Raw genomic sequence first — 16,364 nt, 5'->3', positions numbered from 1 at the left:
GTATTGCTCAAAGTTTTATTTTGTAATTTAAATAGTAAGCTACATGTAAAGAGGCTTGACTAAAATTGAAGAATTATGGTAAAACATGTCATTCATGAAGCATCAATATGAAGAAGTTGATCCTATTGCTACACTAAGGTATGTGTAATATTCTTTTGGATCTATTAACATCAAAAGTAGGGGTTTGAAAGTAGGTTTACACTTTTAAATCAGTTTATATTTTCAAATTAAATCATAGATTTGCTGTATTTTAAAACACGCATCAGCACCACTTTAATAACTCTCTAGGTCACATTTTCTTCCCGTTGCAAAGCACGGGTATAGCAGCTTGTATTTATATAATATATAATTTTATATTTAATAGTCATTACTAGGACCGAAAGTGAAATTTTCTAACGCACGCTTAATTTTCATGTGTGAGGCAAAGCCAAGCAACCAAATTTAACATGCGAGGCAAAGCCAAGCATGTGAGAGTAATTTTCACGTACGAGGCGAAGCCGAGGATGAGAATAATTTAGCAAGGGTCAGAAAATAGCTTTCGGTACGATTAATAAACGACACTTTTCATCACAACGCAAAAATACACACACACAGAATTGCATATCTCAGTAGTATTAACATAGTGATAGACTACTTTTCATCATTGAAAATACACTTACAACGTACATATGATTTCATAATTGTAGATTTTTTAGATAAATATATCAATAAATAGCATATTCCCTATTTGGGAAATTCGATAAAACTTCGTCAATTACTTTAATGGACTTAACATTTTGTAATTTGTACCAGTTTTAAGCTTTCTGTTATTCCTCTTCCTATCTTTCCTATGATTTATCTGGTGGAAGGTGATTAGTTACCACTGAAGCTGTTTTTATCAAATCATCAGAATGTTAGACATATTTTAAGCAATTTCAAACACGCACTATGCTAATATCACAGTAAAACAAACTAATGCCTGTTTCTGTATAGATTTAGATTGTGCAGCAATAAAAACAGCTGATTTAAATCATTAAAACAAACCTAACAAAACACTAGCGCGCATAGTGGATTAATGGAGAACTAACCGAGAGCGAGGGAAAGTAAATTTAGAGCGAGGGAAAATCAGCTGATCGTTTTTCCTCGCTCTAAATTAGAGCTTGGGAAACAACTACGGTACATTCTTTCATATTACCTGTTGTTGAAAAAAGTTTCGGTAAGGAGTGATGAAATAGTTATTTGTGTAACTAGTGGTGAAAGTGGCGCTTTGCTGCACACGAGAGCAATGTTTACGCACGAGCCGCAGGCGAGTGTGGAATGATCTCGAGTGCAGCAAAGGCCTTTTTCACTCGTGTTACACATTATATTTTTCCTACAGTCACTATAAAGCATATAAATAATTAGTCTTTCAAACACTATGCAACACGTTTTTAGGTTCAGCTGGCAACACAAATGGTGCCCTAGAGAAAGTAGTACCCGCGGTCCATATCACTCCGCTATTTTTCCTCGGCAAGAAATGTGCTCCGCGTTTTGAGAATATAGTTCCGTATGTTTTTGTAATTTGAAGTGGTTTCCGCGCCTAAAAAAAAATGCTTAAAAGGTATTTTCTTGTTTATTAAGATCGTAGGAAGGTTTTAAAAACGTTTAAAAGAAAAGTCCAGAAAGTTCAGAAATACCGAAACTATAAACACGAAATGACAGGTTAAATAGCAGTTATAATAGTCAATCAGCTGCTCATAGTATAATTATCTTTAAGTGTTGCCAACCTATTTCCAAGCGTACACGGATTACGTGCATAATGGAACCACGCTGTTTTGTGTTGTTTCGTTGGAATCCTGATGTGCGGCAAAGTATAAACCGTACGGCAAAGTATAAACCGTACGGCAAAGTATAAATATGCAGCAATTAGCAGCTTTCTGTACTATAAACAGTACAAGGAAGCCAACTTTGTCGGGTGACTGTAGGAAAAATATTTTTTTTCATGTTTAAACTAATTGCATAGTGTTATGACATGTGTGTAACAATATAAATTATTATATTAAAATGGCTATACTATTTAATAATAACAAAAATACAAATCAAAAAAATGTATAAGAAATACCCTATTCTAAAAACTAGTTTGATTTAAATTTTCTTATCTTTAAAACTTGAAAACCACACATATATTAACTGTTCATTAAATATTAAATATTTAATAACTAAATAACAAATTTTGTTGTTTTGTTCTGAAATTGTATATCTATTTGTTATTATTTTAGTTGCATAATTTTCTCGTAATATAAATTTTATGTCGTCTGTAAACAAAAGCAACACAACCGTTTTTAGGAAGTAAGGCTTCCAAACAGAGCCGCCCCTAGGATTGGCGGTGCCCGGAGCAAACGTGGTTGTGGCGCCCCCTCCCCCCAGTAATAATAGTCGCATTCGCATATTTTAACTATGTTAATATAAATAGCCACTGCGCGGCGCCCCCTCAGCCTCGGCGCCCGGGGCAGCTTGCCCCAGTTGCCCCCCCCCCCCCTTCGCACGGCCCTGCTTCCACAATCACTCTCACTGTAGGTCCTCTGTGTCCGATTGCTTAGGAATACTAGATGGAACACTAGCTGCTGACATTTCGTAGCCATCTTCGGAGCTGGTGACAGACACTAACGCTGGTTAGTGCCTGTCACCAGCTCCGAAGTCTATGTGAAACAAACATTTTAAAATGGTGACTATAACGACTTTTAACTGTAGTTAAAATGCACTAACAGCAGATTAAAGTAGCCTAACTCTTTTACTATTAGGAGTAAATACTTTTAAAACACTTGTTTAATGTAGACTGGCTCTTAAATCCAGCATTAATGGATGCTTAGGCATTAAATTATAATGGCAGTGATGAATTTTGAATCCAGTTGGTATTTTAAATTTTCTGTTATTTAATGATACTATCTATCAATAAATTGTTGGTAAATATAAAACCTGGATTTAGACTGTTATCCAATAAAGGATGTAAAAAAAAACACTTTTAGTATGCCTCACAACCTTGGTAATATGCAATGTAAGTAGGTGTAAGTATTAGTATTGTGTTGTTGCAGGTATGACTACGAGCTGCTGTTGCAGAACTCCACATTCTGTCTGGTGCCGCGAGGACGTCGTCTGGGCTCCTTCAGGTTCCTAGAGGCGCTGCAGGCCGGCTGTGTTCCTGTGCTGCTCTCTAACACCTGGATCCTACCTTTTCACCAAGTCATAGACTGGGGCAAAGCTGCCATCTGGGCGGACGAGAGACTACTGTTACAAGTATGATTGATTTTAATCAAGAAAAACAATTCTTTAATGATTTGGTTCTCTAATGACTGCAGTATGTCTCAGTTTTTGTTGAGGTCATTGAACTCTCTTCACCTTAACCTAACCCTGCATTTGGGTGTAAAACCATTTCGTGATTGGAATGTCAGATCAGAAAAAGAACTATTTTATTTTACACTACAACTCTTTGATAATGTAAATTTTTTCTATAATTTTTTAGACGATATCAATAAGATTGATGAATTATCAAAATTAGACCCTTTAATTGCCATTGAGAGACAAGGTTGTGTGGATGAAATGTTTTCCCAGAACATTTAACTGTTGACTTCTCCATTATCAATATTATTTTAGGGATATATTACTTATAAATTTGTGACAAAACATATAAAATTTGTCTAACGCATACTCTTAGAACAAGCTCCCTACACTGTGAAAGATTTTTTAAGTTGCCGATCGAATTAAGATACTGTTCAGTTACGTTTTAGTTCTAACAGCATTATAATTTAGTTTTATTATATATTCTTGTGACGCTATTATACAGTTTTTTCTGGGCAAAATAAAGATGATTTGATTTGTGAAAATAATCTTGCACCTGGAATACAAAATATGACAATAAATTTTAATCCAACCTCCACGATAAGGCTGGAACCAAACTAGTAGAACTGATGGTTCCAGATCTAAGAAACAATATTCTTACAATACAATGTAAAAACAAATTAAGTCAGCTGTAGATGATTTTTTATTGGCTTCACACAAGAGCGTATTCTCAATTAATTTCCTCAATGTCTTGTAGCCGTAGCCAATTGCCTGGCACATTGAGTGTGATTATGGAGGAAGTGTAAATTAATTAGTATTATGTAGATTTTGAGCTGTTTTATTCCCATGATTTTAAATGTGAGATTTTTATTGATTTGGTTATTTAGGATTTAGTACAGTTAATAAAATAAAAATATATTCAAGAGTGTTTGGTTGACAAGAAAGCCTCTTTTTAACCGACTTCCCCACTACCAACAAAAGGAGGAGGTTCTTAATTTGTTTGTGGCGATGTTTTTTTTTCTATGTATGTTCACCAATTTCTCTGTGATTCTTTTACCGATCAGTGTGGTTCCACCACCAAAATAACCAGGAGAGTTTCTATTTGGTACCTTATATATTATCTTTAAGTATAATATTTGTTTCGGTGAAAAATTCTTAAAACCTTAAATATTCAACACTTATTTTGTTTACATTTGTTCAGATTGTTTACATTTGTGCAGAGAAGGCAATAAATAATAATAACATTCCTACAGCTGTAAGTTGAAACCATTTAAATGAAGCTACAGACAATTCTTCATGATTATTTGATATATTTTTTTACTTATTGTTCTCATATTTGAAGTTTGAACAGATTGTAAAATAAATTCTGATAAAAAAAAAAAAAAAAAAAAAAAAAACAGTTGCTTCATATTGATCAATAAACTATTTCTTGCCATGGAGCCTTAATGAATTACATTGAGAAAAATGCATTTTGTTTTGGTTACTATAAAAAATGTATTTTAACGTTTGTCCTGATTTGTGTATACAGTAATTCTGTTTTTAGTACCTATTGAATATTCTGACTTACAAAAACATATGTTTCAGTGAATAGCTGTATGATATTGACAAATAAAGGTGTATTGTGAAAACCAAAGCATTCGTAAAACAGGTCTAAATATAAATTAAATGCAATTATTCCTTACACGTACACGACCTAAAAAGTGTGACAGTGCATAATCGTCAATTGTCTTAAAAATGTAAAATATTTTAATTACTAAACATGCATTTGCAGATGTGGAATGTTTATTGATATTCTCTACCCAGTTACTATATCATATCATTACTATTATGCCTGCTTCGGAAAGTCCTAGAGGAAGATGATTTGCAATTTCGACTAGGCTATATCTTGATCAAACAAAACCACCTACATGGCTTGCACCACTTTTAGCCGAACCAATCTTTCATATAATATTTTCCAAAGGTACTATACGTGTTAACGACCAATTTTCCACTTTTGAGAGATTTTTTAGTGCTGGTAGCTGAGGAATAACTTTCATATTGTTCCAAAAGGCTTGAGACGTTACTGTATTTATTTTTATAATGTAGAAGTACACTGATTGCAGGAAACGATGATGTCTGACATTTCAATGTATCTAGAAAAGACAATTAGTTTTTCATTAGGCCTAATGTAATGGACAACTCTTTCTTTCTTAAGGAATATCTCAAAATGTTTATTTTCATACCCATTGGTTATGTAACCTGAACAGGAGCCTCAAGCAGTTTTAAAATAATGATTGTTCTGTGGAGCTTTTGATTGTTTCAAACAGTTTTGCTTATCAAATAACCTCAAGTAATTAATACATAAAAAATTATACAGTCACTAAAAATAATGAAATAATTTATTTTTGTAAAAAAAATACAACCGACTTCAAACGCTCTAAAAAGAATGAAATAATTTCAATAAAGTAAACTTTTGTATTAGGCAAGCTTACGTATTTCAAGTCGGCGTGGCTCAAACTGCAAATATGATTGAAATTAAATATTGTGTGTGTATTTTGAAAATCAATAAATTGTAGCTGGATAACATAAATATGTAAAAAACAATTCTGAACTGTTTTGTTTATATATTAAAGGAAATATTTTCTTGTATTTTATGTTTACTTCAGAATAAATGCATTATGAAAATAACACACACAAATGTTCTATATGAATAGGAAAATAATTTAGTTTGATATTGTGATAGGGAAAAGAAGCTAGTTTAGTATTAAAACGTTACTTTTCTTAGTTAGAAACATTTAAATGCGTTATAATATTTTTAAAGATACTCGTTAATACCACTATGATGCCGATCTCTGATTACGGTAATAAAATAACACTTAACGCATAACTATGAAAAAGACATGCAGATTAACCCCTTTAGTTATAGATAGTCACCTGCAATATGGACACCCTCTTTAAATTTTGTATCAAAAATCATCATAGAGCCGCGCCGACTTTAAATACGTGAGCTTGCCTAATACAAAAGTTTACTTTATTGAAATTATTTCATTCTTTTTAGAGCGTTTGAAGTCGGTTGTATTTTTTTACAAAAATAAATTATTACTCTCTGCCATAATGTCATTGTCGCTAAGCCATGACACTGTATATAACAAATGTTTTTATTTACATCTGATTAAGACAGATGATTTGTTGTTATTGTAAATAAACTATTAATTGTTTTGAATGAAAACTAAACTGGAAGAAATAAGTGCATTTTATTCTTTTAACTTAAACTAAATTTTATCCATAAAACTAATCCAATTCTTAACTTATATTTACTAATTACCAAGAAACTTTAAACTTAACTACTGAACTTTATTCAACTAACTATTATACACGCTTCCAATTAAAACTTTTAATTAAACAAGAAGATGGAGCAGGCATCCAATATATATATTGAAAGAATCAAAATTTTTAGTAATATCTGTAATTTAGATTTATTTGTCTTGTAATATTTATTAAACAAGAAGAACCTCAATCCTCAATATAATTTTGCGTCAACCATCTAGTCCTCAGTAGAGAATATCTTTTGCATGGTCAAATGCTATTTTAAGATGAAACAATTGATTATAACTCATGAACCAATCAAATAGATTGATGAAATTAATCAAAGGATTGTTTTTCATATTTATTTCTTTATTGTTTCAGGTGCCTGAAATTGTTAGGTCTATATCTGCTACCAAAGTCTTTGCTCTTCGTCAACAAACACAGATTCTGTGGGAGCAATATTTCTCATCAATAGAGAAAATCGTGTTTACCACTCTTGAGGTGAGATGAAGTAGAATATTTCAATATTTGCCTCAAAACTCAAAAGTTATCTATTCTGTAATGTGGTTATTGACAAGGAAAAATCAATAGTAACGGTCCATCTATCTGTTATTATTTTATTTGGAATGTATAAATATTACAGGTATTTTATATAAATTGTACATAAACGCTGTTTATTCTTTACCTGTTGCAAGCATCATTGAAATGTTCGAAAAGTGTCTAAAATTTTACTTTTTCAAAATAGTGTTGTAAAGCTTTTTAGTTTAGGCACTGCCATTACTTACATTTTACTATTTAATAAACACCCTATAAATAAGTTTAGTGACTTAACTGTAGGAAGGCATATGACAAGTAATAGTCCCTGGACTCTCTTTATGAAAAAATCTGCCTTAATTCAATCTTAGGTTCTAATTTTTTTTTCTCAAAATGTTGCTAGCTAGTTTAGTTTCAATTGAAACATTTTTAAAACTTAAAAATAAATGATAAGCCTAGATATAATATGTCCCCACTAAACGAACAAATTCTGGAGCCTACTGCCGCTATAGGACTGTTCAGTATGATGACATTATCTTGTGTTCTGGCTATAAATGTTGCGCTTGCAATGATACTAGTCAGCAGCATTTTGTTGGGAAAAATTGGATTACATACAGTGGTGAGAAACCTAATTTTATTTTAATGTTAGCATTTATTGTTGTAAAGTCTGTTTGCATATATGACTGGATTCAATCAATCAATCAATCAATCGTTGAGATGGGGACGCCACCTAGGTGCGTATTTTAACCCAAATATGAGTGAAGGATGAGTGTAGAATGGTGTGTGATGACCTGATTATTTATTGTTAAACATTAGGTCATGGAGAAAAAGTTGGAAAAACTTAAAAGGCTTTAAGACTTAAAAAATTTGGAAAGATTCATCTTGAACAGATAGACCTAATTATTTGCACACCTACTACTTTCTCTTAGTCCTCCTAACAAAACCATTATGTTAAATTTGTAAAACTCTCACCTAACTAGTGGTTACAACAATTGACAGATCATCAGAGAGCGGTTGCCGCAACAGAAGGTGAGAGACGGAGTTGTGTGGAACAACAGTCCTGGCGCGCTGCTGACTCTTCCTCAGTTCTCTGACTCATGGCTTGACCTGCCATTCTATCAACAGCTGAGGCCGTCTGAAGGCTACACGGCCGTCGTCTACTCTCAACTCAACTCGGCAGTCACACCTGCGTCCTCGCTGCATCGTTTAGTCAGGAACGTAGCAGCCAGCCAGCACTGTCAGAAGGTTAGTGTAATGTGTTGATAATCTCTATGGGACTGGTAGGACATTATTCCTGAGTAATGGATAGACACATGTTGATAATGTATATTCCCAAGGCAGCAGTATAAACAAGTAGAAATAGTCTGATAATTTATGAAATAGGTGTTTCTATCCCACCGCTCTGAACCTGAGATGGGATTTAAAGTATACAAATAAATACCCCCGCCACAGTAAACCTGCAGACTTAGCGAATTTCTATTTGCCTGATTGGATTTACACTCTCCTTAAAATTATCACATTTATTCCCTATTTAAATATAATTAGTTAAACGAGTACTTAGGTTTGGTGCAACAGGGAGGATAAAAAGGGTTTTTTGTTGTAAAATGTTAATACTGTAGTTTAGTAAGAAATTAATGTATTTTCGATCAAAATTTGATCAAAAAGCAAACTACAACAGTTGACTTATTCTCCATAAGAATAACATGGGAATTTAAAATTTACAATTTTTTTTATTTTTCTCCATAACCATTAGGCGCATAATATTAAATATATTAAATTATTTGTATTTTTAAGCTCTACAAAATGGTTGGGAAAGAAATTCCAAAATTTTATGTTTTTAGGGTAAAAAATGGGAAAAACCTATTTTTACCCCATAAAACCCCCCATAAACCCCTGTTCCCATAGTCCGATCATGCTGGTTCGCGAACTTGTTCGAATAAACGTAGGTTTACACGTTTGTACCAAATTTGATCAAAATCGGATGATTTTTGCTCGAGTTATCGCGCTAACGGACACATATATAAATACTTAGGCGATCCAGAAAGTAAAGAACATTTCGTTATGACGCCGCTAGGCGCGCACCGATCTTGTACATTTTGGTATGTGCGTACTCGGCAACTCAGTCGGCATCCAGCCGTGACAATTGGAGCATTCTAGCGCTGCCCATTTTTTCACAATTTCAACTTAAGATGAGCGCTGCATTAAAAAATCCCGCCAGTTAAGGGGTGCGGTCAGTGATACGGTTTTTGTTGGAAAACACTTAAAACCGAAACTTTTCCTCAATTTTCACGGACTTTGTTGTTTAAAATTGTCACGCAACAAAGTGAAAGACCCGTTATCAGGAATCGGCGGTTTTTGCGAACCTTTTCATCAACTTTAGTGACCAGTTCCATCAGTCACAATGCTCTGCGTCCGCCCTTCGCTTCGTCATGACTCATGAGCGTCAGATCGGCCATTTTTAATCTGAATGCACCATTTTCTCAGAACTTTCAATCATTAGGTTTTTTTCCTTGAACTTCATACCCTTGGCGATAAATGTCTATCGATTTTAAGTTTAATGCCAACACAAACCGTATCACTGACCGCACCCCTTAACTGGCGGGATTTTTTATTGCAGCGCTCATCTTAAGTTGAAATTGTGAAAAAACGGGCAGCGCTAGAATGCTCTAATTGTCACGGCTGGATGCCGACTGAGTTGCCGTGTACGCACATACCAAAATGTACGAGATCGGCGCGCGCCTAGCGGCGTCATAACAAAACGTTCTTTACTTTCTGGATAACCCACGTATATATATATATGAATTTGAACGGATCGTGTTTTTGGCCTCTAGGGACCTCAAAACGAAAAAGTAAATCGGTCCCGGGTCCAGGTCTTACCATGAGTACTTCGGTAATAGCTTATTCCCTATATGGGAAATTCGCTAAAATACTGATATATTTTTTACATTTTAAATGGCAACACCAGAATGTCAACCCACAACATTACTGTTTTGGCTTTATTAGTATGTAACATTTCAACTATACAACCAATGACTCACCATACAAAAGAATCTAAAACACCAATATTAATGTGATGGTGTGTTGCAGATCGTTGTAGTTTGGGGAGGAGACAAGCCACCCCCCACCATGTCCAGGTGGCCTCCCCTCCCTCCCTATATCTCCCTCCATGTCCTCCACGAAGCCTCCGAGCCAGGACTCTCCCACCGCTTCTCCCCCCACCCCCTCCTTGACACTCCGGCTATCCTGTCGCTGGACGAGGATGCTCAGCTGTCGACGGACGAGGTGGATTTTGCCTTTGAGGTGTGGAAGGCTTTCCCGGAGAGAATTGTTGGTTACCCGGCTCGCTCTCACTATTGGGATGACGCCAAGGTAAACCTGACTTTAAATTAACATAACTGAGTAAAGGTAATTGGTAAGAAACGTTTATATAGGGATTAAGGCATCTACATCATATGTAAATAACAAGAAAACACCTTCCCTACATATTCACTCATGTGAGAATCGGTAGTGATTTGTTACTGTAAGTGTAAGAAGAAATTTTAAAATTTTTGCATTATTTTCTAAATAACTTCTTGATCAGCATTGTACATGTTATTAAATTTACTGAAAGTGGAGAGTTAACAATTGAACCAGCTGTTAAGATTCTTTAATTCCATTTAAATATGAGTAAACTCATAAGGTTAACATGGGAAACTCCAGAGCCACTGGGGCGGAGCCCTTTTGACGGATCTGCACCAAACTTCACAAAAACCATCCTTGAATAATGCTTAATAATGTCTGAAAGTTTCATTACAATCTGTCGAGCGGTTTCGGAGTCCATAAAGGACAAACAAACAAACAAACATACAAACAAACATACATTGGATTTTATATATATAGATGGAGTTTAACGTAATGCCATAAGACTGTATAAGTGTAAATATATTATTACTAGCGTTATTAGACATATATCTTATTGTTTTTTCAAATGCCATAAAATAAGTTAATTTGTCAGAAATCTTCTTAATTTTTTACAGTTATAGACAAGGAATCATTGTATCTCCTGTAGTCCCAGAAACATTTAATCATTGTCTTCTGTGATAGCTGCAAAATATTCAATATCTCCTGCGATCATGTAGACTTCATCATCGTCTCATGCTATTAAGGACACGTTACAACGTCCCCCGCGATCACGGCAAAAGCATGAATTTTTCTTTTATAGGACATTCTTTGTAATACAGGGCAGCTGGGGTTACACCTCCAAGTGGACCAATGACTACTCCATAGTCCTGACTGGGGCAGCGTTCTACCACCGCTACTACAATCACCTGTACACCGAGTGGCTCAGTCCTCTGTTGCTCAAGACGGTGGAACAGTCGCACAACTGTGAAGATATCCTCATCAACTTTCTAGTCAGCCATGTGACCCGGCGACCTCCGATCAAGGTCACTCAGCGCAAGCAGTACAAAGACCAGCCTCCCGGTGTCGGGCCCAGGTATTTCTATGGCTTTTCAATAACTAAAAATATTTAATATTGAGGATGATCTTGATGGTGTGTCATGTTATTAATAAGCATATAAAACTCAACGTTTATTAATATAATACTTCACACTTAAGAAACTCATACAACATAAACAATATTTCATTAGTAAACAAAATCAATAATAAATACAGCTGTATCTCTCTCTAAATTATTTGAATAACAACATGTCAGAGGCTAAACTGGTAGCGTAGCGAACTACGATTCTATGGCAGCGATGTTGTGGGGTTCTGGTGCCCGCCATTAAATTTTATCAGTTGAGTTCACTGTTAGACTTGGCCTACTGAGTCACACCTTGTTTTGCTGGATACATTTGTTGGACCATGCAACTTAAAAAGAGGCTGCCAATCCCTTTAAAAAAGTAAAAAACTAAGGTATATTTAAAATAAAGATTCAACATTGTTTTGTAATGATTTTGTGATGTGTAGCTATGTTTCCGATTTACACAATTTTATTCTTGAGCCATAATCATACATTCAGTGCCTAATGATCATAAATAATAGGGTCCACAATTTAAGTCTTAACCCTTCCCGGACGGGCAAAATCATGACATAGGACGGGAAAAAGTTTGAGGAAAAAATAAAAATTAATTTTTTATTTTTGTGTTTTGTTATACATGCATACATAAAATAAACACAGTGGAACACATTATACTGTCAAAATAATTTTTTACTCGTTTTTAATTATGCAAATATATCCGCTACCCATCCGCAGATGAGTAGAAATGCAGCGGATATATCCGTCACCCATCTTTAAAGATATGACCATGACAACGTTAGGCAATAATTAAAGAACAATATGTAAACAATAAATAAAGACAACATAATGTTGAGCGCAAAACGTCAAGGGGGGAGCGTAGGAGTGGTAGGTGCGAAGGAGGGGGTGAGGCGCAGGAGAGGGGTTGGCGCGGGTGAGAGGGGGGAGTGCAGGGGAGAGCGCAGTCATGGAATGAGCAGGAAAGTGGCGACTTGGTACCGCGAAACATCTGGTAACTGCTCACGCTCCTGCCAGTCTGTCTGAAGAAAAGGCGGATATAACCGCTTCCCGTCCGGAACATCAAAAACCATAGCGGATATATCCGTCACCCGTCCGCGAAGGGTTAAACCCTTAAGTTGCTGAGACAGTATGCCTACCTCTCAAAAGTCTTCTCATTGATTTTTCATATGAATTTTTCCAGGAAAAATTATTTTCAGTTAATGTTGTGTTCAGTGTTTTAGATTAACGGTTTCCTATCTTTGTCTAGGTCGCCATGGAATGATCCAGATCATTTCATCCAGAGGCAGACATGTCTCAACACGTTTGCCGCCGTGTTCGGCTATATGCCTCTCATCCGGTCCAACATGCGGCTGGACCCGGTTCTGTTCAAAGACCCAGTCTCCAACCTGCGCAAGAAGTACCGCAAGATAGAACTTGTTGGTAGCTAGTATTGGGCTGTCCCTGCGCTCACGTACTGAATACATCACTCCTTCCGTTGAATTTACTGTCTTTAGATTTTAAGTTTAAAATTTACTTTTGATTTTGACTGAGATGTCTAAGACTGGTTTAATAGTATGTAAATTTAACCACATTGTTCTAAAAAATTTCTGAGTAAGGTAATTTATAATTTGTTTATTGTTGATGGTTCAAGTGGTTTTTTTAGGTTGGTCTTATGAGAGGTGTACGATCTGGGTAAAAGGTAATGTAAAAATACACTTGACAACAATGCAACTATAGAACAGCTTATCCACTACTTAGAGGCATTTTTTTAGTTTGGCCAGGGCACAAATTAATATATAAAATAGGCTACAGTTCTTGAACTAACCACATTGAAAGGTAAATTTACACAAATTAAGGATTAATTTTAATAATTTAGCCGATATGAAATTCAACTAATAATTATTGATAATGATTTTTTTTTATTGTGCTGCCATAATTTAAAAGAGCATAATTCAACACCTTTTATGTGCGGACTTAACTATAGTCGGTAGTAACCCAAGATTAGTTGGAAAGTCTCCACTACGATATTCTATAAAAGCAGCTTTCCATTATGATAAGGTATAAGCTTTATTTTCTTCTGTACCATTTGTCCACCAAGTTACACAGTTTTCATGTAATCTTTAAGGTAGAACATCAGGGTTGTGTTTGTATAGTTAAATGTTCGGTATTTCTTACCTTGTGTATGCTTCTCTATTTCACCAATAGTATTGTGTTAAATGTGGTATTTATACATTTCTAAGCTGTATTTAGCTATTTTTGAATCTCACTAACTCAAATTTTACATAAAATAAGATCCAGGTTAAATAAAGACTCGGTTAAAACAACCTTAAATGCATGTTGGGTCTAGTTATGTTATTTTATTTTAATTATTTCCTTAGGTAATCGAGCATATTGTTGATTTCCAACCCACTGTTCTTAATTATTCAATGTTTTGAAGAAAAACTGCTGAAGCATTGATAAGGTAAGATTTACCACATGTTCTGTGGCATAAAAGTCTTGATTGGAAATTGCATTAAGTTCTGAGGACTTAATTTAAATGGAAACACAATTTTTGTCTATTTATTTAACTAATTATCATGTTTGGGCTATGATTTCCAAATATTAGAAGTAGAAAGATATTCTATTATTCTAATAGTAAGATATAGTAAATTCTATAACCAGTTTTGTGTTCATCTTTTAGTAGGCCCTCAGGAATTTAGTAAAATAATTAATCTGAGTCTAACCACTTAAGATGGTGTAACAAAAGTACCTTGTCAGGACATTTTGTTGCTTAGAGGCGGTACTACACTGCTAATACACTGGTGCCTTAGTTGTTTTTTGATGAATCTCACCTGCAAGCGCTAGTGGCACTCGTCCTGGCTGGTCAGCGGTGATAGTTGCTGAGTTCTCAATTCAATTAATTTATTTACGGCAAAAGCCATTGTACAATAAATACCATTACCTTCGGGAGATAACAAGCAATAATAAATATTAAATACAATAAGTGAACACAAGATGCATACAAATAATAATAATACTATAAATAGAGCGTACAAAAATAAGTAGCAAGTAGACTCTGAACAAAAAGAAACTAGCATTACAAGAGGATATACAGGTATCTTGCAAAAGGCATGATACTGAAATGAGAAACAAGATGCATACAAATCATAATAACAAGACATAGTGACAATATTAATAAATAGTGCATACAATAGCACTATTGCAGTGAGTTGAATGAATCACTGCACTGGCGAATGTAGCTCTAAAGTCCTTCTGAATTTGTTTGATTACCTTACATGTACAATCCACATTAGGCTTACTAATGTGTGGCTTAGCCGGCGGGGCCGCAGCTTTAATAAAAATAATAACTTTAAAAAAAATTACATTGCTAAAGAAATTATTTCAAAATGCCCGTATCAATGGGTTAACACTCAGTAAAATGAATTGACAATGTTATCAAATGAAAATGCAACAATAATTTTACAAAAGCTGAATTTATAATGCATTGATTATAGACTAACAACAACAACGCTAAAAGATGAACATGGAGTTTAAATGGAAAAGGTATGAATTTTGATTAATTTTACCCTTAAAAAATATAACTATTTTGTAAGTTTTGATGTTTTCTTTTTCAAATGCGCTTTACTCAAAATGGGTTTAGCCTACTCTCCTGGTTGATTAACCTTATAACAACAAAAAATTAAATCTCAAGTTACCCATCTACACTGTTTAGTGTGCCATTATTATTTTTAGTAATAATGATCTTCATTTAAATAATTTAGTTTTAGTATTAAGATTTAGTAATATACAATAAATTGTAAAAGGTGCTAATTTAATTAATATTATCTCAATTGAATTAAATTGTCATAAAACAAAAAAATGTATGTAGTCAAATAATCATACTAATGTTATATCTTTACTATTATAAGTTTTGTTCAAAATACCTATGGTTTAATATTGTTAGTAATAACATCGCCAAATACTTGCAAAGAGAGTATATAGTGCGCAGGTTTGTTGTGTATCATCATTTTTTAATTTGTGATGAGGAAAGCGAAAAGGGACCTCTTGTCGGCGATGCCAAATTTTCAGTACGGCCGATATAAGTAATTAATAATTATTAATTAAGGTTGAAAATATTGAAATTTGGATTTTTATCGATTGTTTTACCTCATTTAACACAGAACAGGACGGTACATCTACATACTATCGTTACGCTGGTGGCCATTCTAGGCGTCACATCGAACGAGCGTATTACGATCGTTGGCCACTGCTATTGCCTCCAAAGAGGACAATTATAAGCTTTATTTTAATACCAAAATCGTTTCTTAAATTTAAAAAAAAAAACTGTTTTCCTACAGTCACCCGACAAAGTTGGCTTCCTTGTACTGTTTGTAGTACAGAAAGCTGCTAATTGCTGCATATTTATACTTTGCCGTACGGTTTATACTTTGTCGTACGGTTTATACTTTGCCGCACATCAGGATTCCAACGAAACAACACAAAACAGCGTGGTTCTATTATGCACGTAATCCGTGTACGCTTGGAAATAGGTTGGCAACACTTAAAGATAATAATACTATGAGCAGCTGATTGACTATAACTACGATTTAACCTGTCATTTCGTGTTTATAGTTTCTATTAGGTATTTCTGAACATTCTGGACTTTTCTTTTAAACGTTTTTAAAACATTCCTACGATCTTAATAAACAAGAAAATACATTTAAAGCATTTTTTTAGGCGCGGAAACCACTTCAAATTACAAAAACATACGGAACTA

The 16,364-nt window shown here is 34.4% G+C and overlaps 1 protein-coding gene across 1 annotated transcript in view; it reads left to right on the top strand.

The window, feature by feature from the left end:
- LOC128989954 (exostosin-1) overlaps positions 1-15,999 on the top strand; it is a 40,269-nt gene extending 24,270 nt beyond the window's left edge. Inside the window, exons 3-8 of the mRNA XM_054412124.1 lie at positions 3,051-3,252; positions 6,961-7,080; positions 8,113-8,358; positions 10,201-10,482; positions 11,334-11,587; positions 12,876-15,999. Of these exons, the coding sequence (XP_054268099.1) occupies positions 3,051-3,252; positions 6,961-7,080; positions 8,113-8,358; positions 10,201-10,482; positions 11,334-11,587; positions 12,876-13,056 (1,285 nt within the window). The 3' untranslated portion in view covers positions 13,057-15,999. The remainder of the gene's footprint in view (positions 1-3,050; positions 3,253-6,960; positions 7,081-8,112; positions 8,359-10,200; positions 10,483-11,333; positions 11,588-12,875) is intronic.
- Positions 16,000-16,364: the final 365 nt, after the last annotated feature.

Source organism: Macrosteles quadrilineatus, unplaced genomic scaffold (genome assembly GCF_028750875.1).
Source record: "Macrosteles quadrilineatus isolate MER2022 unplaced genomic scaffold, UCM_ALF_1.0 Scaffold_3__2_contigs__length_128488019, whole genome shotgun sequence".
Lineage (NCBI taxonomy): Eukaryota > Metazoa > Arthropoda > Insecta > Hemiptera > Cicadellidae > Macrosteles > Macrosteles quadrilineatus.
The sequence above is the reverse complement of the archived record's forward strand: the minus strand, read 5'-3'. Positions and strand labels throughout refer to the sequence as shown.